Source organism: Myotis yumanensis, unplaced genomic scaffold (assembly GCF_028538775.1).
Source record: "Myotis yumanensis isolate MYYU_CA2020_CCGP unplaced genomic scaffold, mMyoYum1.0.hap1 SCAF_17, whole genome shotgun sequence".
NCBI classification, from domain to species: Eukaryota; Metazoa; Chordata; class Mammalia; order Chiroptera; family Vespertilionidae; genus Myotis; species Myotis yumanensis.
Genome location: NW_027223768.1, coordinates 25262246 through 25288038, shown reverse-complemented (window position 1 = coordinate 25288038; position 25793 = coordinate 25262246). Strand labels below are relative to the sequence as shown.

At 43.5% G+C, this 25793-nt stretch overlaps 1 protein-coding gene across 2 annotated transcripts in view; it reads right to left on the bottom strand.

Moving 5' to 3' along the window:
• The window catches only part of CUNH1orf21 (chromosome unknown C1orf21 homolog), a 179869-nt gene that overhangs the window by 87132 nt on the left and 66944 nt on the right, over positions 1-25793 (bottom strand). For both annotated transcript variants that reach the window (XM_070396536.1, XM_070396537.1), the window contains exon 2: positions 20161-20380. In XM_070396536.1, coding sequence (XP_070252637.1) covers positions 20161-20254 — 94 coding nt within the window. In that variant the 5' untranslated portion in view covers positions 20255-20380. The remainder of the gene's footprint in view (positions 1-20160; positions 20381-25793) is intronic.

Here is a 25793-nt window from a genome sequence, read left to right as displayed (position 1 = left end):
AAATCGATAAGATTCCCCCGTCATCCAGAGGGTCTGAAAGGTGAGTTGCTTTTCTAGGGCCGGCAGTGCATTTCTACTGATTCATTTGTAGTCAGTCCTTCACTGCCATGTCCAAGATCAATAGCCAGGAATCTGTAGGGTGGTTGGTCAGGATGAGGAGAACATATGACCACTCCAGAAACTCTTCCCCACCTAATCTAATGTGGCTGCCACAGAGTCATCACAAACATTGAATAATTTGGCTAACTGTGTGTGTGTGTGTGTGTGTGTGTGCGTGCGTGCGCGCAAAGCATATGTTGATGTCCATCTGATTTGATTTTTTTAAAACATATTTTTATTGATATCAGTGAGGAAAGGAGAGGGAGAGAGAGAGAGAGAGAGAGAGAGAGAGAGAGAGAGAGAGAGAGAGAGAGAAGAGCAATGATGAAAGAGAATCATTGATTGGCTGCCTCCTACATGCCCCCTACTGGGGATCGAGCCCACAACCCTAGCATGTGCCCTTGACCAGAATCGAACTGATTTGATTTTTTGAGTTCTGACTTAAGTGGATTCCTGTGAGGGGACAGATTCTCAGATAATGACCCGGACAGAGAAAAGCATTCGCACTGGAGCATCCCAGCACCACCCGCTCTAAGCACCTGTCTCACCATCAGGCCAGATGGGCTCCCGCTCTTTGTGAAGAGCAGAGCTAATGAGAAGATAATATGGCCTGAAGCAAAAAAAAACAAAAACAAAACAAAACAACAACAAAAAACCCCAACAGCAACAACAAAAAGAAACCCAAGGGGGCTGGGGTGGAGGGGAAAGTTTTGTAGAAGATTAGAGAAAGGGGGAGATTTCTTTTTTTTTTTTTTTTTTTTTTTTTTTTTTAAATTAAATCTTTATTGTTCAGATTATTACATTTGTTCCTCTTTTTTCCCCCCATAACTCCCCTCCTTCCAGCTCCCACCCCACCCTCCACCCTCACTCCCCACCCACTGTGTTCATCCATAGGTGCATGATTTTTGTCCAGTCACTTCCCGCATCTCCCACACCCCTTTTTCCCCCAAGAATAGTCAGTCTATTCCCTTTCTATGTCCCTGATTCTATTATAATCACCAGTTCATTCTGTACATCAGGTTATTTATTCACTTGATTCTTAGATTCATTTGTTGATAGATGCATGTTTGTTGTTCATAGTTTGTATCTTTACCTTTTTCTTCTTCTTCCTCTTCTTAAAGGATACCTTTCAGCATTTCATATAATACTGGTTTGGCGGTGATGAACTCCTTTAGCTTTTCCTTATCTGTGAAGCTCTTTATCTGACCTTCAATTCTGAATGATAGCTTTGCTGGATAAAGTAATCTTGGTTGTAGGTTCTTGGTATTCAGCACTTTGAATATTTCTTGCCATTCCCTTCTGGCCTGCAAAGTTTCTGTTGAGAAATCAGCTGACAGTCGTATGGGTATTCCCTTGTAGGTAATTGAGCCTCTTTCTCTTGCTGCTTTTAAGATTTTCTCTTTGTCTTTTGCTCTTGGCATTTTAATGATGATGTGTCTTGGTGTGGTCCTCTTTGGATTCCTTTTGTTTGGGGTTCTCTGCGCTTCTTGGACCTGTAAGTCCATTTCTTTCTCCAGGTGGGGGAAGTTTTCTGCCATTATTTCTTGAAATAGGTTTTCAATATCTTGCTGTCTCTCATCTTCTGGCACTCCAATGACTCTGATATTAGACCGCTTAAAGCTGTCCCAGAGGCTCCTTACACTATCTTCACACTTTCGGATTCTTTTTTCATTTTGCTTTTCCAATTGGGTGTTTTTTGTCGAATCTTTGGTTTGATTATTGTACTCCTCTGGTCTGCTATTGGGTATAATATTCTTTATTTCAGTCCGTGTATGCTTACTTTCTAATTTCTTTATCGTAGCATCGAGGGTCTCATTAGTTTTCGTGAGGCTCTGCACAAATTTATGGCAAGCCCTCAAAATTGCGATTCTTAGCTCCATATCCTCCATTTCTGTCATGTTTTTTTGTCTCCGCATCTTTTATGCTTTCTTGGTGCACCCCCTTGTGGTCTCTGTGCGCAGTCTTGTTCTAGCCAAGCCTTAATTGTTGTAGTTAACACTAGAGGGATTTGACCCCCAGGCCGACTGGCTATAGGAATCAGCTGTATGGAGAACGTCTGCCTTCTGGGGAGGTGCTAATCCAGCCTTTGCCTGAGGCGATCGGCAAATGGCTGTGCGCAGGCTTTGGGCGGGGCGGGCTCAACAGGGCGGGCGGAGGGAGCAGTTATGGCCACGCTCAGTCCCGTTCCCAGAGGCTCTGCTTCTCAGAACCCCGGCAGCCGCTGCAAACCTCGGAGAGAAAGCTGCCCTCAGGTTCCAACTGATGCCGGATAATCCCGCTTCTCCCGTTTGAGTCTGGGTCCCTAGAGACTCGCCCGGATCTGGAGCCCAGAGTCTGAGACTCACTCCCGACAGAAAACGACAACCGCGCCCTCAGCCACCAGCCCGCTTTGCGCGCGCACCTCGGTACCTTTGTATTTTCCACACTGCGCCGCCTCTGAGCCTCGATTTGCTGTTCTCTTTCCTTCTAGTTGTAGAGTCTCTCTTCAGCCAGCTTTCCTGTGGTTCTGGGTGATGTCCGTTCAGTCTTTTAGTTGTATTTTTGAAATGGTTGTTTGCGGCAGCGGTCTCCGGTGTTTACCTATGCCGCCATCTTGGCTCCTCCTCTCTGTTTTTAAGGGGGAGATTTCTGAGGTAGTGGAAAGACAGACAAAGGTCACCAGACTGGCAGAGAGCTAGGGATTCATGAGAGTTGATGCCAGTACGGTGTAGAGTGGTTTATGAATGGAAGACCTCTTTGGGGTTCTTTGATGCTATTCAGTAAAAATGCAAACTGCTTTTCAATGATCTTTAGTGTTTCTTGTTAATAGGTCTCTGGATTGAAGCTGGCTTCCGGGGGCAGGAGGGGGATGACTTGATCTGGGTTATACAACCGTTAGAAATTATTCAGTGGCAGTAAAACCATTCACAAGAACAGGAAGACACTAGATAGAGTCATTTTCAGTTAAAGTCATTCCCCAGTTCACAAGCATCGCCACTGAATTTTGAAAAGGGGAAGATGTGATAAAATAGTGTAGCTTCTCCACTTACGAAAAATATGCATGACTTGACTTTCCCTGCAGAGCTCATGAAAGAAAGGCTCGAGTTCATGAAGGAAGGTCCTGGGGTGCTAGGGGAGGGCCCACAGGTGGCTGGGAAGGAGGCGGAGGGCTCTCACCCTCTTTCTCTCCTTTCACAAGTCAGTATCTCTTCTCATGGGAGCTTCATTCATCTAAGATGAAAGATCACTGTGCATTGCCAAGTTATTTTCCCCTGGCCTAGGGGACCAAAGTGTGTTCTGATGGTGACAGATAATGGCCCTTGGGAATAATGTGTCTGGGAGAGCTTATTGGGAGAGCGATGCAGTAAATAAAAACACACTATCTTCCACAACCTGGTTGGTTCGAACAAGCCTATTTTATTTTTATTGATTGACTGACTAAATTGATTGGGGTGACACTGGTCAATATGAACATATAGGCTTCAGGGTGGGTTCCCATGCTACAAGATCTGAATATTACACCGTGTACCCACCACCCAAAGTCAAATCTTCTCCTGTCACCTTATATTAGGACTCCCTCGCAGGAACGATATGATTTCACTCACATGTGGGATATAAAACTGAAATTCATGAACACAAACAGCAGTGTGGTGATTGCAAGAACAAGCCTGTTTTAGTAACACATTTGCTCAATTTGTTTATAAACAACGATAGTGGTTTCGAATATTTATCTTTTGGGGAGAGAGGATGAGAGTCATTCATAAGGGCAGCTGAGCAGTTTAATTAAATTCCTGTCATCTAAACTATATGACATAGCAATTTCCAAGTAGGCTTTGTAGTGAGAACCTGAGGACAGAGAGCTGACGGAGTGGTGGTCCTTAGGGACCCCCACCCACTGTGTACATGTAACCTATTTAAATGTAGACTGCGATCTCCAATATTGTTAAAGATAGCATTCCATTTTGCTTCCTAGAGGGATGCATAGTAGCAAAAAAGAATCATTGTATCACCTCATACCTGTTAGAATGTCTACTACCAACAGGGTGAGAGATAAGAAGTGTTGGCAAGGATGTGGAGAAAAGGGAACCCTTGTGCACTGTTGGTGGGAATGTAAATTGGTGCAGCCACTATAGAAACCAGTATGGAGGTTCCATAAAAAATTAAAAATAGAACCACCATAGGATCCAGCAGTCCTTCTTCTGGGTATATATCCAAAGGAAATAAAATCACTATCTGAAAGAGATATCTGCACCCCCATGTTCATTGCAGCATCATTCACAATAGCCACGATACGGAAACAACCTAAATGTAGAAATACATAAAGAAAATGTCATATATGTATTCCATATATATATATATATATTTTGAATATATATGAATATTATTCCATCGTGAGAAAGAAAGAAATCCTGTCATTTGTAACAATGTGGATGGACAAATGGCAGAGAAAGACAAATACTGTATGATATCACTTATATGTGGAATCTAAAGAAATTGAACTCATAGAAACAGGGTAGAATGGTGGTTACCATGGGCCGGGGAATGAGGGAAATGGGGAGATATTGGTCAAAGGGTACACAATTCCAGTTATAAACGGCAGAAGTTCTGGGGAACTAGGTATAATGTGGTGACTCTAGTTATTATATACTTGAACGTTGCTAAGAGTAGAGCTTAAAGTTCTCACCACAAAAAAAAGGTAACTACGGGGGGTGATAGATGTGTTAACTAACCTTGTTGTGGTAATCACTTTGCAATACGTAAGTATATTCAATCATCATACCATACACCTTAAATCTGTACAATGCTATGTGTCAATTACATACAAATAAAGCTGGAAAAGTAGCAAAAAAAGAACTGTAATTTCAAAGTCTTTGGATGCTTTAAATCAGATATTTTCAACATGTAGCAAAGTATGACAGACCTATGCAATTCTATACAACAGGCCATAGTTTCATTTTTCACCCTATGTGGCTAAGACCAAGAACACAGTCATTGAATTAGAACTTAAAAACCGGGTATCCTATGAATCACTAGATAGGAAGGGCTTCTGTTGGCACAGAACGTCACCCTCCACTCCCAACCCTAACTGAAAAACTCGTGGGTCGTGAAGCTCGTATTTAATGGTTCCCCAAATACATACCGAACCTGGCCAGGTCTCACTATCTCCATTTATATCTCCTGAATCCAGACCACCTTCATCTCTTGCCTTAACCAGCCTCTGTCACTTCCTTCCACTCTTGCCTCTTATAGTCTACTAGAGGCCCGGTGCACAAAATTCCTGCATGGGTAGGGTCCCTAGGCCTGGCTGGTGATCAGGGCCAATCTGTGGGGCGACCAGTGGGATGATTGGGGGGGGTCCCCCGCTCGCACCCACCTTGGCTGCCTTGGGGCCTGCGGGCTGGGGGCAGCTCCTGCGTTGAGCGTCTGCCCCTTGGTGGTCAGTGCGCATCATAGTGACCGGTCGTTACGCTGTTTGGTTGATTTGCATATTAGGCTTTTATTATATAGGATTCACCATATAGCAGCAAGAATATGCCTTTCAATTAAAAACCTAAGTCAGACTACATCACTCTTCCATTCTCTGAACCCTGTCCTGGCTTCTAGTACAGAATCCAGAGTCCACATGTGGCATGTGCATTCCAACCCCAGCATCCCCTCTGAATCTATCACCTACCACTCTCCTGGCATGAGGACCTCAGGCTTCAAGCTGGAACCTATCAGCTACCTCCCTCAGGAACTTGGTCCTGTGGTTCCTTGCCGAAACACTGTCCCTGGGTATTCTCAAGCCTTCCTCCCTTTCTTCAGGTATCTGCTCAAAAACGTCAACTGCTCAGATGAATCTTCTAGGACCAACGAGTCTAAAATAGCTGCTCCGTGACTCTCCCCTTTTTTATTTTTCTCATGGCTCATCCCCACCTGACAGTGGATTAAATGTCTCTCTGCTTATTTCTTGTGTCATCGAGGAGGTAGGCAAAATAAGGGCTGTCACTGTCTTATTATGTGTCACCTCTGCTACTAAAAGCCAATTGAATAATCTCTCAATAAACATTTCGTGAATGAATAATTACAATTTTCTGAGTTCTGTAGGAGTTGAAAGTATATTGTACTTTATTTTAATAACTGCCAATTCAGTAACTGCATTGGGGGAAATAAGGCAAGAAACGAAGGAGAAAAGCTGTGGTCAAAATTCAAAATCTAAACACTCTTTTAATAAGGAAACATTTCTTGAATGAAAGAAGGCAATGGGAAGGAAAAGTTGAATGAAAAAAAAAAGTGTTTAATAGCTGAAACAATAAATGCCAAAAATGCTCGGGGCAACATTAAAAAGAAAATCCTTTTTCATATATAGTTTGACAATTTCTTCTCTGGTCATAGATCAAAATCGACAGTGACATTTACACAGTGAAACACGGGTGCCTGTAGCTAGGAGGGAATTCAAATGCAATTTAGCTGGTCTCCAATGTGGTTTTTAAAATGGAAATGGAACGTAATCTAAATGGAGATTTGTCCCAGTTTGGTTTTGTTTCACAATTTGAAAATATTCATTAGTTTCGTGGACTGCTGTTTTAGCGCCAGGCCTTTTCACTTCACCCTTCATCTTGTACCTTCAACTTTTCATAAATGCAAATATCCGTTTACATTGTAACTGGAGCATGAACTTAAATTACCTTTAAGGAAGTGGACTGCACATACGTCCCCCACGGCCTTCCTCCTATGCACGAATCCTCTTCCCCACGTTGGCCCTTCTATCTAAGAGACCTTACTTATGCAACCTTTCAAATCAAAGACCATTTTCATTCACAGCTAAAAAATGTGTTAGCAATTATGTTAGCAGGATATTATTTATACATACATTTAAGAAAATTCTCACCCTAGAATATGTTTTTCATTGATTCTTGAGAAGGAGGAAGGGAGAGGGAGAGGGAGAGGGAGAAGGGGAGGGAGAGAGAGAGAGAGAGAGAGAGAGAGAAAGAGAGAGAGAGAGAGAGAAAGAGAGAGAGAGAGAGAGAGAGAGAAACAGCAATCGGGTGCCTTCCATAGATACTCTGACCAGGGATGGAACCTGCAACCTGGGTACGTGCCCGATGAGGAACTGAACCTGGGACCCTTGGGTACACCATACGACACTATAACCAGCTGAGCCATATCAGCCAGGGTGATTTAGATGTCATTTACTATTACAACCATAAGACTGTTATCTCTGTTATCCTTTAGAATTTGACTTTCTGTGAGTTTTGACTGTCTCTTGTCTTGAAAGTGACCAGGTTACAGTACAGTAGTTCTTGACAAAGTCAGTCATCTGGGAAATTAAATGTTCTCTTTTTGACTGCCTTTGTTTGAAATTACCTTCTATTTTCGATTTCGTTATCCCTTTCAAATAACAGGACCAATGCCCTCTACCACGACGTCTAACAAAAACTTTAAAACAGAAAGTCAGCAACTTGAATCTCACGTTGACTAGCAAGTGCACAACACCAATCGAAACATCGCTGGGTGAAAGATAGATAAAAACCCAGCCAGACAAGATAGAGGGGAGGACAGTGCCCCACACACTTCCAACTTTCTCACCTTCTAGCTTGTGGTAATGCTTTGAAGCTACAGAAGATACTGGCAATACTTCTTTTTAATTTCTTAGAAGAAAAAAAAATGACCTCATGAAGCAATCAACACCTTAACTGACTCTGGACCATAAAGCTGTTCATTATTGAACACTACCACCACTATCATTTTATTTCAAAAAATAAAAACAATGTGATATCTCATCTTTTCAGTGGCTCCATGGCTTCAGAAAAATGGAGAACTCGGAGTCGTGTGAGCTGTTCACAGTCTGGGGGTCCAAGTAGAGACTTCGAGCATTGATGCCCGACTCTCGCGGAGCAATCACCTGCGCTCAGTCCACTCACTCCCAAGATGTAGAAACTGAAGCTCACAGAGGTCACCTTGGAGCAGAGACTCTGGCTGAACCCAGAAGTCCCCCAGTTCTCCAGCCGCTCCAGTCAACAGCTTCCTTATAAACTGGGCTGACTAGGCGACAGGCACTGGTTTTTGTCCATTTTAATAAAACCTCATGCAGCATGTAGCCCACTGTGAACTCTAAGAGAAGTTACTTCGGCAAAGAATGACAGTGGAAAATTGGAGACGAACGGAGAGATTGAGATTCAAGTCACAAAGGATGAGGACAGCTCAATCTAACATTAGTCACGTGACAACCCGCCCACATCACCCTGTTGGTTTCTCCTCTTTATGCTTTGAAATGAAGAGCCCACTGGCTAAAAATAAACTTAAAATGGGGAATTCTATCATGGTTATTTCCTAACTTTCAGCTAGTTCTCAAATCTTAAGCAACTTGTTGGGTACAGGTCTGAAAACAGGCAAATAAAAGCAGCACGAGTTAGCAAAGTTAGCTCTTTTTCCAGAGCCCTGAAGTTCGCTGTCATCAGTTTTCACTGCGGTGAAGTCCGTGTTGAGGGGTGGGGGACATAAGACCTTTGTTCTGAGTAACCATTCCTAAAGGATACTTCTGAAAACAAGGAAAAGGGCTGCACCTGCTAGAATTTCCAGTGGCAACAGGTATATGAAAAACACTGGACATTCTCTCTCTAAGCTGGGATCTTGACCACTTTGCTATTCATTATTATAACCTAGGCAAGCAGTGACTTTAAGTTAAGAAAGAACGGGAAGATAAGGTAGCAAGGCATGGTAACCGAACTGATAAGTTCCTATTAAAACCTATCCTATATGGTAGTATGAGAATTAAATGAATTCACAAACAGCAGAATACCTGAAATGATGCCTGCCATAGAAAAGGTACTAAATAAAGAAGCTGCGTTTAGAAAGTTTTCTAGATTATTCTCTTTTAAGAGTGATGTTCATCCTAGTGTGTTTCCAAAACAAAGTATTTAATTTTTTAAAAAACCTCCTTTAGAAAAAGAGATGTTAAAATATGTGGAAAATACACCAGAAGCACAGAGACTCGCCTGTAAGCAGCACCACCAGTAAAGATTGATCAGAGATAATCGTTCCTCGCCTTTCTCAGTCAACACCGAGAGGCTTTCTTTTCGACCCATGTGCATATACATTAACTATACATTGTCTGCCTGGCCGACATGGCTCAGCGCTGGAGCATCAACCTATGAACCAGGAGGGCACATGTCCAGGTTCAAGCTCGATCCCCAGTGTGGAGTGTGCAGGAGGCAGCCGACCAATGACTCTCTCATCATTGATGTTTCTATCTCTCTCTCCCTCTCCTTTCCTCTCTGAAATCAAAGAGAATATCTTTAAAATTTAAAAAAATGCATATACATTGTCATTCAATAAATGAAGACATCCCACATGCCCAAATTTCATAACCAGATTATTTTCCATTTAACGTCAGAGAATTTTAATACAATGAAGTGAACAAACAGAAAGACCCAAACAAGGAGATGAAGCCTCAACTTTGTAATTTTTGTTATCTTCCTATCCCCAAAGTCTAGAGAATTTAGGATTAATTATTCCATACACTTGGGTTTCATTTGGCCTAAGGAACCGCAGAGCCACACAGAGTCAGACCTGCAAATGAGTTCCCAGCTTCTAAAACACAGGCTTGCCCTTTCCCCTTCCTTCAGTTCAGAAATAAGTCCCCCAGATCCTAGTCAACAGGAGCTGGCTCAGGAACAGGGTGCAAAACAGGGGGTGTCTTCTTACCAGTACTAGTGACTCTCTGCCAACAACACCAAAAGAAACTCAATGTAGTCCTAGCTGGGTTTGCTCAGTGGATAGAGCGTCAGTCTGTGGACTGAAGGGTCCCAGGTTCAATTCTGGTCAAGGTCACATGCCTGGGTTGCGGGCTCGATCCCCAGTAGGGGCCATGCAGGAGGCAGCTAATCAATGATTCTCTCATCATTGATGTGTCTCCCTCTCCCTTCCTCTCTGAAATAAATCAATCAATATATATATATATATATATATATATATATATATATATATATATTTTTTTTTTTTTTTAAAGGGAACAACAAAAAAAGAAACTCAATGTACAACATGGCCCATAACATGTGTGTGCTCTCTCTTCAGAGCCCTGGAGTACACTGTCAAGGAGGATTCATGGCGGTGAAGTCGGCACTGAGAGGCGTGGGCCAGCGGACTGTCATCAGTGCACAGGGTTCGGGCCAGCCCAACAGGCCTTGCATACAACAGGGCTCAGTAAATCAGAGCTTGCTCAATGGACGACCCGGCTAGAAAGGAAGACGTATGATCTGATGCTCTGCTCTTCCACTGGACTGAAATTTCCTGGACGAGAGGAACCGTGTACTAGTGTAAAAATCCCCGATTACACCTAACCCAGTGCCTCCTCTTTCTAAAGCACACATCTGTTCCCTGAAGTTCTGAAATCAGACAGAGACTCCACGGGAACATATTACCTGCGTGAACTTAGGCAAGTTTCTCACTTCTCACAGCCTCCACTCCCTCACCTGTGAATGGGCATCACAGAACCCGGTAAGTAACAGCTGTCATTATTTTTCAGATCAGGTCATTACTATCAAACAACTTATAGGTCAGGCACTATGATACGTGAGACAATGTTGATGTGTGATTAAATGATAAGAATTATCTTCAAGGAGACAACAATGATAAAATAATGAGTTACTGGAGAGTAGCTAGATTCTTCTCTAAGAAGGAAATGCCGCCCTAACCGGTTTGGCTCAGTGGATAGAGCGTCGGCCTGCAGACTGAAGGGTCCCAGGTTCGATTCTGGTCAAGGGCATGTACCTTGGTTGCGGGCACATCCCCAGTGGGGAGTGTGCAGGAGGCAGCCTGTCGATGTTTCTAACTCTCTATCCCTCTCCCTTCCTCCCTGTAGAAAAATCAATAAAATATATTTAAAAAAAAAAAAGAAGGAAATGCCTTTATTTTCCAATCACTTTACTCCTCTGTACCCCTAACGCAGGCCTACAATGACTTTTCCCATTGCCATGGTACCCATGCACATCTGGGCCAATACTCCGTGTAGTGCTTTGTTTAATGTTTTCAAATGTCTATTTCGTGCCGAATTACTTCCTGGGCCTAAATAGTGTTTTTTCTAACCTTGGGTAAACTCTTTTCGGGCAGGTCACCTGACTGTTTGTCTCCACACTGACCAGCACCCGGGGCCTGGTTAGGATCAACTGGAGCTGCTCTCGCCTTGTAACTGGCCAGCGAACACCACTGGCAGAATTGCTATCTCCGGAGGACTAATTGGATGAAGCAATTTTCCTCACTGTTGAGAATACTGTTATCAGAAACACAATTAAACTGTGACACCAATTTAGGATCACAAACTACTCAGCTGGAAATATTTAGCCGCTGAAGAACACTCAGGAAGGCCTCGTGGGTGAACGGCGTGGCAGGCCGACTCCTGCTCTGTGCCAGGGGACGGGCATGCCATTGCCATCTCCCACCATGTCCCAACCCTCCATCTAAAAATGGGGGCAAAGACTCAGGGTTCACTTGCAGCGACCAGTGCCTACATGCCTCTCAGGGCAGTAACTGTCGCCATGGTTTTAGGTTCCTGATCCTATCACACATGAAGAATATATGATGGCTCTAGCATCTACTTTGGTGACACCACCAATGTGCTCTAATAAACAGAGTCATGTTGGATTCCCACATGGGACAAACACCACACCATCGAGTGGTTGCATCCCCTGGCTCGTCTGGTTCTATGATGCTGTAGTGATAATACAGTCTCAACAGGGACTTGAGGCCTGTTCCCGCATTTGTATTTCAGGGTCTGTGATGACCTAACCTGAGGTGAGGCTGAAAACTTATGTTAAGAAATCAGCAGCAGATCTGGACTTCCTGTTCAGTGTTTTCTAAATGCTCAGCCAATTTCCAGAGGCCTGACATAATTATGATTCCTGAACTGCCTGTGTGAGCTCTGTGGTGTTTTGAAAAAAATTAGTGTACAATTTCCAAATATTTACAACTCTTGCCCTAATGTGAGAGTTTCTAAAGTCATTCCCCCACTGGTTTGGTAAAAGCTTCCCCGTCTCCTCTCAACATATCTGATGTCCAATGTACCTGTGAGTCTTCCCACTGTCTCTTGGCCAGAAACTCCTGTCCCACCTCATTCCTTTGTCTGTTATGCGTCTTTTAAGACTCAGCTGAGACCTTAATCATCCTCTTTTTTTTTTTGTAAATCCTCACTTGAGGATATTTTTTCCACTGCTTTTTAGAGAGAGTAGAAGGAAGGGAAGGAGAAGAAGGACAGAGAAAGAGAGCGCGCGAGAGAGAGAGCGAGCGAGAGAGAGAGAAACATTGATGTGGGAGAGACACATCAATTGGTTGCCTCTCACAGGAGCCCTGGCTAGGACCAGGGATCAAACCTGATCTTGACTGGGATTCGAACCCTCCACCCTTTGGTGTGTGTGCTGACACACTCTAATGACAGAGCTACACTGGCAAGGGCTTAATCATCCTCTTTATAAGTCTTCCCCTAGACCCTGCTACATCATCAACATACGATACTCGCATTTTTTGTTGAGATGCCCCTCTCATATCATTGTCAGGTCCTAAAGGCAGGGACCATGTTTAGTACGTCTTTATAGCCCCAGTGCCTAGCCCTGAGCAGCAGATGGTTAGCACGTACTTACTTAGTAGACTGAACGGAACTACTAGGTTTTAAATGAAACCAACAAGTGCCAGTGAGTGATCAGACTCTGTTTACCTGGACAAACAAGTCTGACAGTCAAACCCCTGTTGCCCGGGGCTAGTTCAGTGACAGATTGATCTCACTGGGACAGATCTCACCCTGCCCTGAAAGCCCAGCGGAAGGCCTTTGGAAGAGGGAATCATACTTATCAAAATCGATAGCTGTCCTGAACGATACATATTAACAGGAAAAGTTGTAAATGGTATGGGAAAATACAAGGACGGATTAAGAACCACCTGAAACTCCACACAGAGAGCTTGCCATTGTTCATGTTTTGGTGAACAGCCTTCCAGACATTTCTTTTATGCACAGAATTTGACACATACTCTAAACAAAGCAAACTGACAAACAAGGTATGCTGGGTAAAGCCAGCATCTTCTTTAGGGAATAAAGTAGGTAACAATGGTACAACTACAGGTGGTGTCAGATGGGTACCAGCCTTGTCCGTTAATATAAGTACCTAATCACTATGTTATAAACCTACAACTAACATAATATTGAATGTCAACTCTAACTGGGGAAAAAAATTTTTTTAAGTTAGCATCCTCAATTCCAGCCACAGTCCCATTTCTTTAAAAAAGAAAAAAATTTTTTTTTATTGATTTCAGAGAGGAAGGGAGGAGAGAGAGATAGAAACATTAACGATGAGAGAGAATCATTAATTGGCTGCCTCCTGCACTCCCCACACTGGGGATTGAGCCCGCAACCCGGGCATGTGCCCTGACTGGGAATCGAATCAGGACCTCCTGGTTCATAGGTCAATGCTCCAACACTGAGCCATGCTGGCTGGGCCAGTCCCACTTCTTTAGTTACCTGCACCAGCATGGCTCTTAGCTTCAGTTTCCTTTTGTATCAAGCGGGGAAAATAATGATAATCACATAGGAAAAGGCCTTACAAACTGTAAAATATGAGTCAAACTAGTCTTTTGATTGAAAGATAACGTATATTCACACACCTTGCACAGAACAGAAGTTGGTTTCTGCACAAACCCATCAAACGTGTCTCCTGCCCTTACGGTTCTTCCTCAGATGCAGTGAAAACAAAATGGGTGGGGGACGATTTCCTCACTGACCTCTGGGAAATCACAACACCAGACATCAACAGAAACCTCCCAGGCCAGCACGAAAGTTACGTTGGAGGCAGCTAAGGACCGTCACGAATCAGCGCAGAGAGATGAGCCAGTTAGTGTGTTCCTCCTCATCTGCCCAGCTGCAAATCTCGGCCTCTCTGATGGTTCTGGGCACCCGAAACCCTCCTCCCAGCTCAGTGCACCTCCCACCTCTGCAGAGTCAAAGCAGAAAATGGGGGCAGCTGCCTCAGCCCCACCCCTTTTCTCTTCGATTCAGTAAGAAGTAAACTCCCAAACCGAAACCTGAAAAGAGGTTCTAAACACCACCGCTGCCTTTCAGTGACTTAAACCAGCACTACCCAGTACAAATGGAATGTGAATTACACATGCACTTTGAAGATTTCTAGTAGCCACATTAAGTTAAAAAGAAACTGGTGAAGTTAATGTTTAAAATGTTACATTTAACCCAATATGTTCAAAATATTATCATTTCAACATGTAACACAAAAATTATTAATAAATGCCCTAGCCAGCGTGGCTCAGTGGATAGAGTGTTGGCCTGTGGACCTGAAGGATCGCAGGTTCAATTCAGGTCAAGGGCATATACCTTGGTTGTAGGCTCGATCCCCAGTAGGGGGCGTGCAAGAGGCAGTCAATCAATGATTTTCTCTCATTGATGTTTCTATCTCTCTCCCTCTCCTTTCCTCTCTGAAATCAATAAAAATATATTTAAAAAATCATTAATAAGCTATTTTATATTCTTTTCTTCATACTAAGTCCTCAAAATGCTGTGTATACCTCACACTGACAACATACCTCACTTAGGACTAGTTATATTTCATGTGCCCAACAGTCACATGTGACTAGTGGCTACAGTATTGAATGGCACAGAGTTAAATATTATTTTCCCTGTTACTGGCTCATAAACACAAACAGATGAATTAATCTCCACTGTACACAGAAATTATTATAGGAAAAAAACAGTGATTTATTACTTTGCCTCCAGCTGCTTAGAATCTGCAATCTGACATATTTGAATTTGATAAATTTTCTCATTTAATCTTCACTATCACCTGTGAAGCTGGTCTCTATAGTATTTCAGATGAGTAACAGTTTGGCATGACATCACACACACACACACACACACACACACACACACACACACTCACCTGTTACATGTTCTCAATTTATGTAGCCAAAGATCAGAACAGAACTGGTCACACAGCAATATTGAGACCAATATTGCTGTGTGAACGAAATCAGTCAAATTCTTGCTTCACTGCTGCTCTTTTATGCTCAGTTTTACACCACGATCCCAGAAGAAATTTCTATAGTATTCTAAGCACTTCCACTTTGGGGAGTACTTATAAACATTAGACTCTCTTGGTCCTTAAGCCAAACTCAGCACCAATCAAGGGCACTTGGTCATATGGGGGAACTGACATGGTCAGGGCCCAACCTGGTCGCTCTGCCTCCAGCTCCTGGCATCCTGGGAACCCTGTGTCCTCGCAGGACCATACAGTCCCTACTTTCGGGGGACTCACCAGCTCCTAACAGAGAAGACACATATAAACACACAATGGAAGATCAGACATATAAACAAATAAACCAAGTGTGTAAGTACAGTAGGAAGAAGAGAACTTTGTGAAGGTGTTAGGAAAGTTTCATGCACGTTTAGGTGAAGTTCGGGAACAGAGCAGGACTTAAGGAGCTGAAGGCAGGAGCAAGGGATTAGGCCAAGCAGAGGTGATGGTCCAGCGGGGGGCCTGGAGGACAGGGAGTGTGCGATGAGGAAGCAGGCGAGCTGTCAGTCTGGCTGGAGGACAGGGAACATGATGGACAGAGTATGAAACGAGGCTGCAAAGGTGGGCATGAGCCATTTCCATGTTCACTGAGGGTTTAGGATTTCACCAGCTGAGAAGTAGGGGCAATAGAAAGTTCTGGAGCAGGAGCACTGACACGACACGGGTGTACTTTTGAAAATCGGACACAACCTGACATAGTGCAAGAAATGGACATTTAAAAACAAGCAAAGAACAAATACACAATAAAGGGGGTTCATGGAGATCAGGCGAGGACACTGCACTATTCTGGGGTACAGGCTACCCCAACCTAAATTTTGGTGGTGGCAGGAAAACTGATGCTGAGAGAAAGCTGAGATTCATAGGATCTGGAAACTGGAAGGGACAATGTCCTCAGGTTGAAAGCCTTTTCAGGACTGGTAACCCTCATGCAAATAGGAAAGTCAACAGAACTAAGGAGTTTTCCCCTTGTCGGGAGGAGCTCGGAAGAGATAGTGATCTCAGGTTTGATTTATTCATTTCCCGAATCTGTTCTATGCACCTACTTTAATAGACTAAGTGGATGACGGCTGAAAGAAATCCAGTAAGCACCTGGCTTTCCTTAGAACTTGCTTAACTCGTTTATGATAACGTGAACCTGCTGGTCACTTATTTTATGCAAGCTGGTCTTGGCAGTCTGCTCAGCTGTCCTCTGAATGACCTCACAGATCTGCAGGCCATTCTTCACATCTGCCCTGACCAATGAGGGAAGGGAATTCCCATCTGGAGATGAGCTTCTGGCCTGGATTCTACCTCTGAAAGGGCCACAGTATGTAAGGCACAACTCTAGATCCGAAACTTGCTATGCTTTGATATTTAAAGTGACAGAAAGTCTCTGGGTAAATGTCAGTGGTAAATTTCCGCGTCGATGACCTGAATTCTATGAAATCTAGAAATCAAGACGCCCATTTCTCACTCAATCCTTAATGGTGGCATAGTCTACATAAACTCTGTCTCACACTTCTGGAGTGGTCAGTCTCCCAAATAAACCAAAATATCAGAGATCAAACTGCTTCATAAGAACAGAAATTACCATCTGTCAAAACACATTGCTTGATCAATGCTCCCCAGCACGTCCTTGGAAGCTACAAAATTAAATTAACACCTTTAGGAAAAGGATCGAATGTGTGTGCGCACACATACTCCAGAGCCGGCCCCAAATACACCACGCTTCACAGACTTTGTCAACACGTCAGCAACACATGGTAATAACATTTTCAAACATTTAGCTTTTAAAAAGTGAATGAGGCTACTTTATTCATTAAAAAAAGGATGCGTGATGTACAAAGAAGAATATAACTGTCCAGGTTGGAATATAATCTGGTCATGGACTTCTCGTTGCCTCCCTCAGTGGGTGTGGGGACCAGTCTCCAAAGACGGCCCCCAACAATTCCTCCCCGCCCTGTGGCACAGACCCAGGAGATGGAGAGCCTCTGGGCTCCCCTGACGCTGGCTGCGTCTTGTGACTGGTGCCAAAAGTGACATTCTTGGACCTTCAAGCCCAGGCATTAGGCTGACAGCTTCTACTTTATCTCTTAGAAGCACACACCCACGTGAAAAGTTGGACTACCCAGCCAGAAAGAGATCTAGGGGACAGGGAGGCCTAGAACTGGGTTGGTCCGTTGAGCCGAGCTGCATTCCTAGCTGGATGCACCTGCATGACTGAGCTCAGGCAAAAACAGCAGATGAAACTCAGCTACCCCATAGAATCAGGTGCTGCTTCATGCCACTAAGTTTGGGGTACTTTGTTACAGTGAAACAATGGATGACAAAAGATATCAAACGGGCATGGCTGGTGTGGTTCAGTGATTGAGCATTGACCCATGAACCAGGAGGCCACAATTCGATTCCCAGTCAGGGCATGTGCCTAGGTTGCGGGCTCGATCCCCAGTAGGGGCTTGTAGGAGGTGCCGATCAATGATTCTCTCTCATCACTGATGTTTCTCTCTCTCACTCTCTCAGTCTTCCTCTCAGAAATTAATAAAAATACATTTTCAGAAAAAAAAGATATCAAATAGTTAAAAGTGGTCCATCCAGATCTATCATTCACCTGTGATCATATTGGGTATTGTACACTTCCACTGCTTGCAAACAAATTTCAATGGAGAAACACAGATAGGACCTGCTCTTGTGGTGTTCAAGCACTACCATTCAGTAGTATCCAGGGCACTGGCACTGATGTGCAACACTGGACTCTGACAATTCTCCTCCCAGGCCCTTGTAGGACAAGAAAAAATGTCCCTTGATTGGTTTAGGGAGCTCTCTCCCTCCTTGTATTCCTGCAAATGTTTACTAGAGAGAATAATGAGATGACAAATGCAGGAGTGAATAAAACTTCAATATGAGTATTAGGAGGATAAAGAAAAGTTAGAGGCCGCAGCTGTACTTTATGGCATGGGCATGGATGGCATGGAGCCACACAGACTGGGCAGGCTCGGGTTGGACTGGATTATCAGCTTCAATTTTTGACCCTTCTCTACATCCGCACCCTTGCCATGAATGCACTGTGGTTGGATGTACTTCCCTGTCTCTTGTCTCTGAAACTGTTCATGTGACTTGACTTGAATGTTGGTACCAGTGCCAGCGTGCCAGCTCTAAGCCAAGCTTAAGAGGCACCCTATGTATCGCTTGTGCATTTGCCCTTTGCAAAAGGAGGGCATGCCCCCTTGGCTCCCTGGTCCCAGGAGGAAGTTGAAAGACATGGGGCGGAGCCACTCCAGCTGACCCACCAACTCGTGATTGAGAAAGACGTGCTCACTGTTGAATGCCGCTGAGATCCGGAGGCAACAATTGCCCAACACGAGGCTCCTTTATTAAATACTAACACTTGCAAAATACAAATGGTACTTTCAGACAATAGAAAGTCTTCTCGGCTATAAAAGTTGTAACTAAGTTAGCAAATGGATGTTTAGGTTCCAATGAGCCATTTTCCCAGAAACTGTGGTTTCAATGATCTAGATTCTAGTTTTATTAAGATGGTATGTTCCTGTTCTCCATAGCTCGAAAGCCTATGTAGTCAACACTAGAAACAAACTTGTTCCAGGAAACTAGTACTTCTTTTTATCTTTTTAATTTTTATATTTGTTATTGATTCCAGAGAGGAAGGGAGAGGGAGAGAGAGATAGAAACACCAATGATGAGAGAGAGCATCAATCATCGATCGGCTGCTTCCTCCATGCCCCACACTGGGAATTGAGCCCACAACCTGGGCATGTACCCTGACTGGGAATTGAACTGTGACCTCCTGGTTCACAGGTCAATGCTCAACCACTGACCCACACTGGCTGGGCTAGTACTTATTCTTAAAGAAACAAAATCCTCCTCCCCATGTATACCCATCCACTGCAAGCAAAGCATTGGGCCTTCCATAGCATTCCCAACTCATCACCAAGGGACTGAACCAGCCATTACCCTGGATCAAAGCCTAGAGGCTCTAAAGGCAGTAGAATTGTGTGACAATGACTGTGTAGTGCAACTTCAGCTGATTGCATGGAAACATTATTTCAACGAGGTTCTTGATCAAACATGAGATCAAGAGGTGCTTTTATGAATACAAGTGCCATGTAAATGCCAACTAGTGCGTATTACTGATCAAGTAACTCAAAAAAAAAAAAAAAAAAACTGCTGCAGCTGCCTTGTACTAACTGGAATTTTGTACTAACACACAGACAATACTTCATCAGAGCGATACTTGATCTTCCAAGGAACAAACTTAAGGTTAGGTGAACTCAAAAGCCTAGAAGTGGCCGGGCAGGCAAAGTGAACTGACCACCAGGGAGGCTTAGTGGTTCACTGGAGGTGACAGCCTGATGCAGGGGAAACCGCTACCCACTCTGCCATCCACACACTTTAACAGCTCACAGCTCAATTTTGAAAATGAAATCTATTTTAATAAACACTGTCTTTATAATTATTCAAAGCATGTGTATACATTTTTGAGGGGCACCCTATATTTGCAGGCCAGATGTGGCCATAAGTCGGCAGTTTGTGACCTTCTCACTAGATATTCTACAGTCACCTTGAAACATCATAGAAAGGCTAAAAAATGATTATTCAATTCATTGTATTTGTATTTGTGACTTAGAAATGTTATCATTCACATAAAGAATAACTGTCTATTAACAACCCCCCTCCCCCATTCTTCACTCTCTCATTTATTAATCCTCACTCTCTTCACTTTTGGACCTGTTTTCAGGCTTCTAGTTCTGCCAGGACACCCTGTGGATGCTGTTTCATACACCTATTTATGTCCCATTGAAAACTTGATTTAAATGCTAGCTTTGGCATAAAACCCCCATGGTCCTCCTCGAAGCCCCCTATGCATAAGTTATAATGAAAATTGTCCAATGTATGAAATCTGCATTGATTTCTCTCACATCTCAGTCCTTCCCCAACACCCCCCCCAAATGGTATAACATCCTAACACTACAAGGATTCACTCCCTCGAAAGTGAAAGGCCTGGATCAACAGGTCAAGACTAAAGTTCAAGGGCACTCACCGCCAAACACATCTCCGTTCTGGTAGTTTTTCCCTTTCTGGGCTTCCTCTTCATTTTGAACAGTGGCAACATGCTTGGCGGAGGCACAGCCCATAGTCTCATTCGCTCAGCTTCAGCCGGGCTGAACTGCAAATCATCGCTACACACACGGGGACATTTTTCTTCTCTTTAAACACGAAGAAAATCCGCCCTCCTGCTGACTTGGTCGAGATGTGCGCACCTGCAAGAAGCAAAAGCTAGATCAGAATGAGTGAGACAAAGCCCATGTCTGGGAGTCTTGCTGTGCTGTGGGACAAGGAATGTACCAGAATCCCTGCACGGCCTCACTGTGCTGGGGTTGGCACTGAGCCCTGCAGAACGCAATGCAACATGGACCATCCCACCTGATCCCTGCTCAGCAAGCAAGAGCAGAAGGCATGGACCCTACACCACACATGGCTGAACTCTTTAAGGAGATAAAAATATAGATACATATTTATTTATTTATTCAAATAAATATCTGAGCACTATCACTTGGCAGACACAGGCAAGCACGTTTGCTAATGTTCTGGAATATCAGAAGCCTTCAGAGGAAGGAAAGCATGCTCATGAGATGCACATCATTTGGGCGGCTGGAGAAAGTTCTTCTTCCCCATCCTGCCCTGCAGGCCTGACCTCAGCTTCTCAGATTTTGCCAGGAGGAGGTGGCTTCCTCCTTAAGCTGGACATGGACTAGTTTACACATTCCTGGTGGGTTCTGCAAATAATTCAGCATTTTATTTGACCAGAGGTGACATTGTTTTGTAGAATGAAGGAAGGAGATGAGGGCAAGGACTTCAATTTACTTTTGTCCATTTTCTGCTTAGCTAGCTGAATGTTTTAAGGATTGAGCAATGTAGAAATGTGAAGAAAACAAAGCAGCTGTCTATCTCTTTCAGAGTCTTGTGTCTTCATTTGATCTCTGATGAACCACAAAGGAGATAATCTCCTGGTTAAGTGAATTTACCTTCCCTCACCCCATCCAAGGTCATGGCCCAAATTCTCAGGGTTTGTTCTGCTCAGTTTGCTTATTTTTATTTATTTTACTCTTTCATTATCCGTAACCTGTCATTGTAGATGACTTACTCCAGTCTTACGGATGTTTCCTTTTGACCATCTACCCATTCATTCATCTCCATCCATCCCACCGTAATACAGGCCCTCACCTCCTCACACTCATGGCAGGAAAAGCAGCATCAAGCTACTGCTCTTAATCTTCATTAGCACCCTCCTCTCACGACTTTCCTGCCTCCTTTACAAAGAATTGATGCTTCCCAGTCCCAAGAACAGATACCAAAACGCAGCTGCAGGCTTTCTCTTCCAACAAGATTGCTGCCCCCCTGAGCCCCTCTTCCTAGAGTGTGAATGACATGTATCCATCCGTGTCATGAAATCAAGTCATTTCAACCATAAAATCTCAGCAAAGGGAGTTTTTCAAATTACCCTAACACTGCAAGTTAATTCTGAATCAATCTAATAAATGAACTGAGATACAAAGGTAATGTTCTTAAATGGAGCCAAGCAAGTGCAAATTTCAATATACTAGTAAACTCTACGGCCACAACACTGACCATGTCTTTGCATAGTTTTCAGACTAGGTTCTATCACTGGTTGTATTAAGTCATTAACAGTTGGTAGAGTTTTACAAACAAGAAAGATTATCCCCCTGCCCCCAGCCAATGCTTAACGTTTTTCTACATTATTAGGTAGCCTCGTATTAACACATTTTCATGGTTTTAAAGCTATATGGAACACACACATCCCTATTCTTATATTTAGCAATAATGCCATTAAAGAAACAGTATTTTGATTTGATGGTCTATTCATACTGGCCTATAAAGCTTAGGGACTTGATGGGGTACATGTGCTCACATTCATATTTAAAAATCCACACAATACAGTGTAGTAAATGCCACGATAGCGGTTTCATAAGCATCTATGACAAGGCAGAATTCAAAAGAGGAGATTAAAGGATGACAGGGCAAAGGCAGGATTAAAAGAGGAAGTGCTATTGTGTAGGGTCTTAAAAGTTCGGCAGAAATTTGCCAGGCTGAGAAGATGGTAGCATCATCCACACGTAAGGAACCGCCTGGGCTAAGATACTAAATAGAATGTGGAAGAGCACTGTGTGTGTGTGTGTGTGTGTGTGTGTGTGTGTACGCACCCGCTTTTTGGGGGTCTGGAGGAGGCCTGGCTAACTTTATCCAACTTAAAGATAAACTATAAAATGTCATAAGATATAGAAAGCCTCATTCCGAATTCTTGTATAATAAAACACGGGATCTCTTTATTTATTTTTAAATTTATTGGGGTGTACTGGTTAATAAAATTATATAGGTTTCAAGTGTACAATGCAATGATCCGTCATCTGTATACTGCATTGTATGCCCACCACCCAAAATCAAATCTCCTTTCGTCACCATACACTTTCTGATCCCAACTTGAGCATACCTTGAGAGATATTAGTAGTGTCCAAATCCATTCTGTCACTCTATCATGGTTTTCAAAGAAACATCATTGAAATATGAGACAAGAAGAACTACAGGAGTCGGATTCAGGTGTAAGGGTAGAAGAGGGACTCCTAACCAGGTGGCTGCTAAGGGCTGTTGTGATTGCTGCTGCTGCTGCTGCTACGGGTCTGCATTCCCCGCCAGCACTTCTCAGGGCGGCACCCCCTTCCTCCACACCTCCAGCATTACCAGGGAAGATCACAGGTGTGGGCTCCCAGAATGAAATCCTTGCTTTTTAAAAAGGAATGTGGGAAAACCACCTCACACGTAGGTGAGCAACCAACCTGAGAGGAGAAGCCTCACTTGCCTCCCTGTCTGTTGCCACCTCTTCCAAATAAACAAAGTGAAAATAGGAGGGAGAGTGGAAAACCTAACAAATTCCCAAAGGACAGGGGAAATCCCATGACAATTCACAGTTGTCCGCTCTGGGATTCTCTCTTTCCTCATATGCTGTCCAAGAAGTACATGTAAGGATCTCAGACGTGAATTACCCTTTGCTACCTACCTCTGAAAAGCACAGTGCAGTGTTTTAAAGTTGTGTTTGTATCAAAAATCTTATTTGACTTAAAAAGTTGAAATCACATGAAAATCAAATTCATGGCAGCAAGCTAACAAACATAAAACATCTTATATAATAAAAGCCTAATATGCAAATAGGCCAAACAGCGGAATGACCGATTGGTCACTATGATGTGCACTGACCACCAGCCAAGGCAGGTGCCAATGGGGGTCCCCCCCATTGCCCCACGGGTCTCCCCACAGAGGGAGGCGACCGGCGGCAGTGGGGGGCGGGGCCAGCAAGCAGGCAGCGCCAAGTTGGCCAAGGCAGGTGCCAGCGTGGGCCCTCTGATCGCTCTGCCTGTTGCCCCAGAGATCGGCCCTGATTGCCGGCCAGGCCTAGGTACCCTACCCATGCTCAAATTTCATGCATCGGGCCTCTAGTATAAGGATAATTTTTAAAGGCCTACTCCGTTATTCATGCATGGAGGTGAGGGGCATGTTACCATCCAGATTAGATGGGATTTATATTCAATTCAAGTGATGACTCAGGACGTTCCCAGGTATTATATTTTAAAACACAAACACTATTGCCCAATAGGAGCACTCTCCAAATCATAAATAGGTGTAGATTTTGTTTTCGAAACATACACACTATATATTTTACAGCGGTAATATCAAGACTGATGTTTTTAAATTTTACTTCATCTAACTATATATTAATATCTTGCCCATTTTGAAGGTGATATAAAGCCATTTGAGAGGCATCAGATCTCCGTAAAGCTGATGGATCACTGGGGAAAGTGTTTTACTATGTCATTTGCATTCTGCACATAACCAATTATCCAATCACTCATTCATTTAATCAACGGATATTGACTGAAAACTACTGACAGACATGTGTTTGGTGGGTATTGGGGATAAGCCGGGATAAGGTTTTCCTCCCAGTCCCCACAGAATATGAACAGAGAAAGGAGATCATTAGAAATGTTAGGGAAAGAAATAGAATACTGGGGACAAGCTATAATGATAAGAAATATCAATCATGATGGTTCCGTACATTGTAACCGGGCTGAGAGTTGTACGCCCTGGGACATGGGCGCTAACCTCGGAATGCAGTCCATCCCCCTTTTCTGAGAACTGCCTGGATCAACAACTTGGTTGCTGAAACAATCCGGTCCCCCGAGGCACCAGCCCTCTGCGACCCCGCCCCTCTCCAACTCACATTGCCTGTAATCTGTAACCTTTATACCTTGCCTACTTTCCCATGCCTGTAATTCCTACTTTCCCATGTAATCATTGTCCTACCCAATATAAGCAGCTGGCTTATGGGGAAGGGTAGAGCAGATTTTTGTGGATGACCTGCTGGCATTATTGGAATAAACACTCATAGTTTGTATATTATGACTCAACCCTGTCTCTGCTTAATTGGCTCAGGTGGTGACAGGCAGCCTGGACCCATTGGTTGACTGATTTCAGAAAGACCAGTTTTACAGCAATGTGGTTGGTACCCGTATTGCAGGTTAAATACAGGATGACAGGGGAGTTCGCCCCAGGGCACCTCATTCAGCCTTGGGAGAAGGAATGTAAAGGAGGTAGGGTTCCTGGTTTGAGACTTGGAAGGAAGGAAGGAAGGGAGGGAGGGAAGGAGGAAGGGAGGGAAGAAGGAATAAAAAAAACACTAGAACACCCCTGAACTGCATCTTTTACAGCCTGATGTAGTCAAGGTTTCATTTCTACTGAAAACTCTCTTACTTGACCTCAGTCCAATCAAGACCTCAAATTGAACAGATCTTAAAAAATGTACCCCTACAATGACTGCTCCAGTAATCTGCGCAAAAACATTTCCCCTTGGTTTGTACTATCCTTCACATAAACACTAGCATAATTTTTTTATCTTCCATTTTTTCCATTAGTTTGGCTCAGCCTTTCTCTCCCAACCCCCACCCCCTCCATTCATCTACCTTCTTGAAACCACACCACTTAGCGAGGTAAGTCTGATGGTGCAAACGAGCATGCGGAGACCACAATGCTGGGCAGATCTGAGAGTCTCGTTTTCACATACTGTTATGAACAACATGCTATTTCTGAACTCAGAGATCACAGCATGAGAATTAAACTGGAACATCTCTTTGATGTCTGATGGAAGCTTCGAATACCAAGCCCCAATGACGATGATTTTTTTTAAAACTAAATAATCTACATGATAGGATCCGTCAGCTCCTCTAAAACCGTGGGGTCTAATGAACCGCCCATGGCTTTGTGTACTAGTTTCCCCAAATGGTTTTATGGCTACATAACCTGTTCCATGGAATAGGAAGTTCCATATTCACACATGTACACTTTTTTTTTTTTTTTTTTTTTTTGTGAGAGCACAAGTTCTACTCTCTTAGCAAATTTCAATTATACAAAACAGTATTATCATATAGGCACCACACTGTATTTCTATACATTAGATCTTCAGACTTTATTTATCTTCTAATTCAAAGGGTACAAAGTTTGTATCTTTTACCAGCCTCTCCTTATCCGCCATCCCCACCCCCAGCCTCTGGCAACCACCACTCTCTACTCTCTGTTTCTAGGAGTTTGACTAAGGTGATATTATGC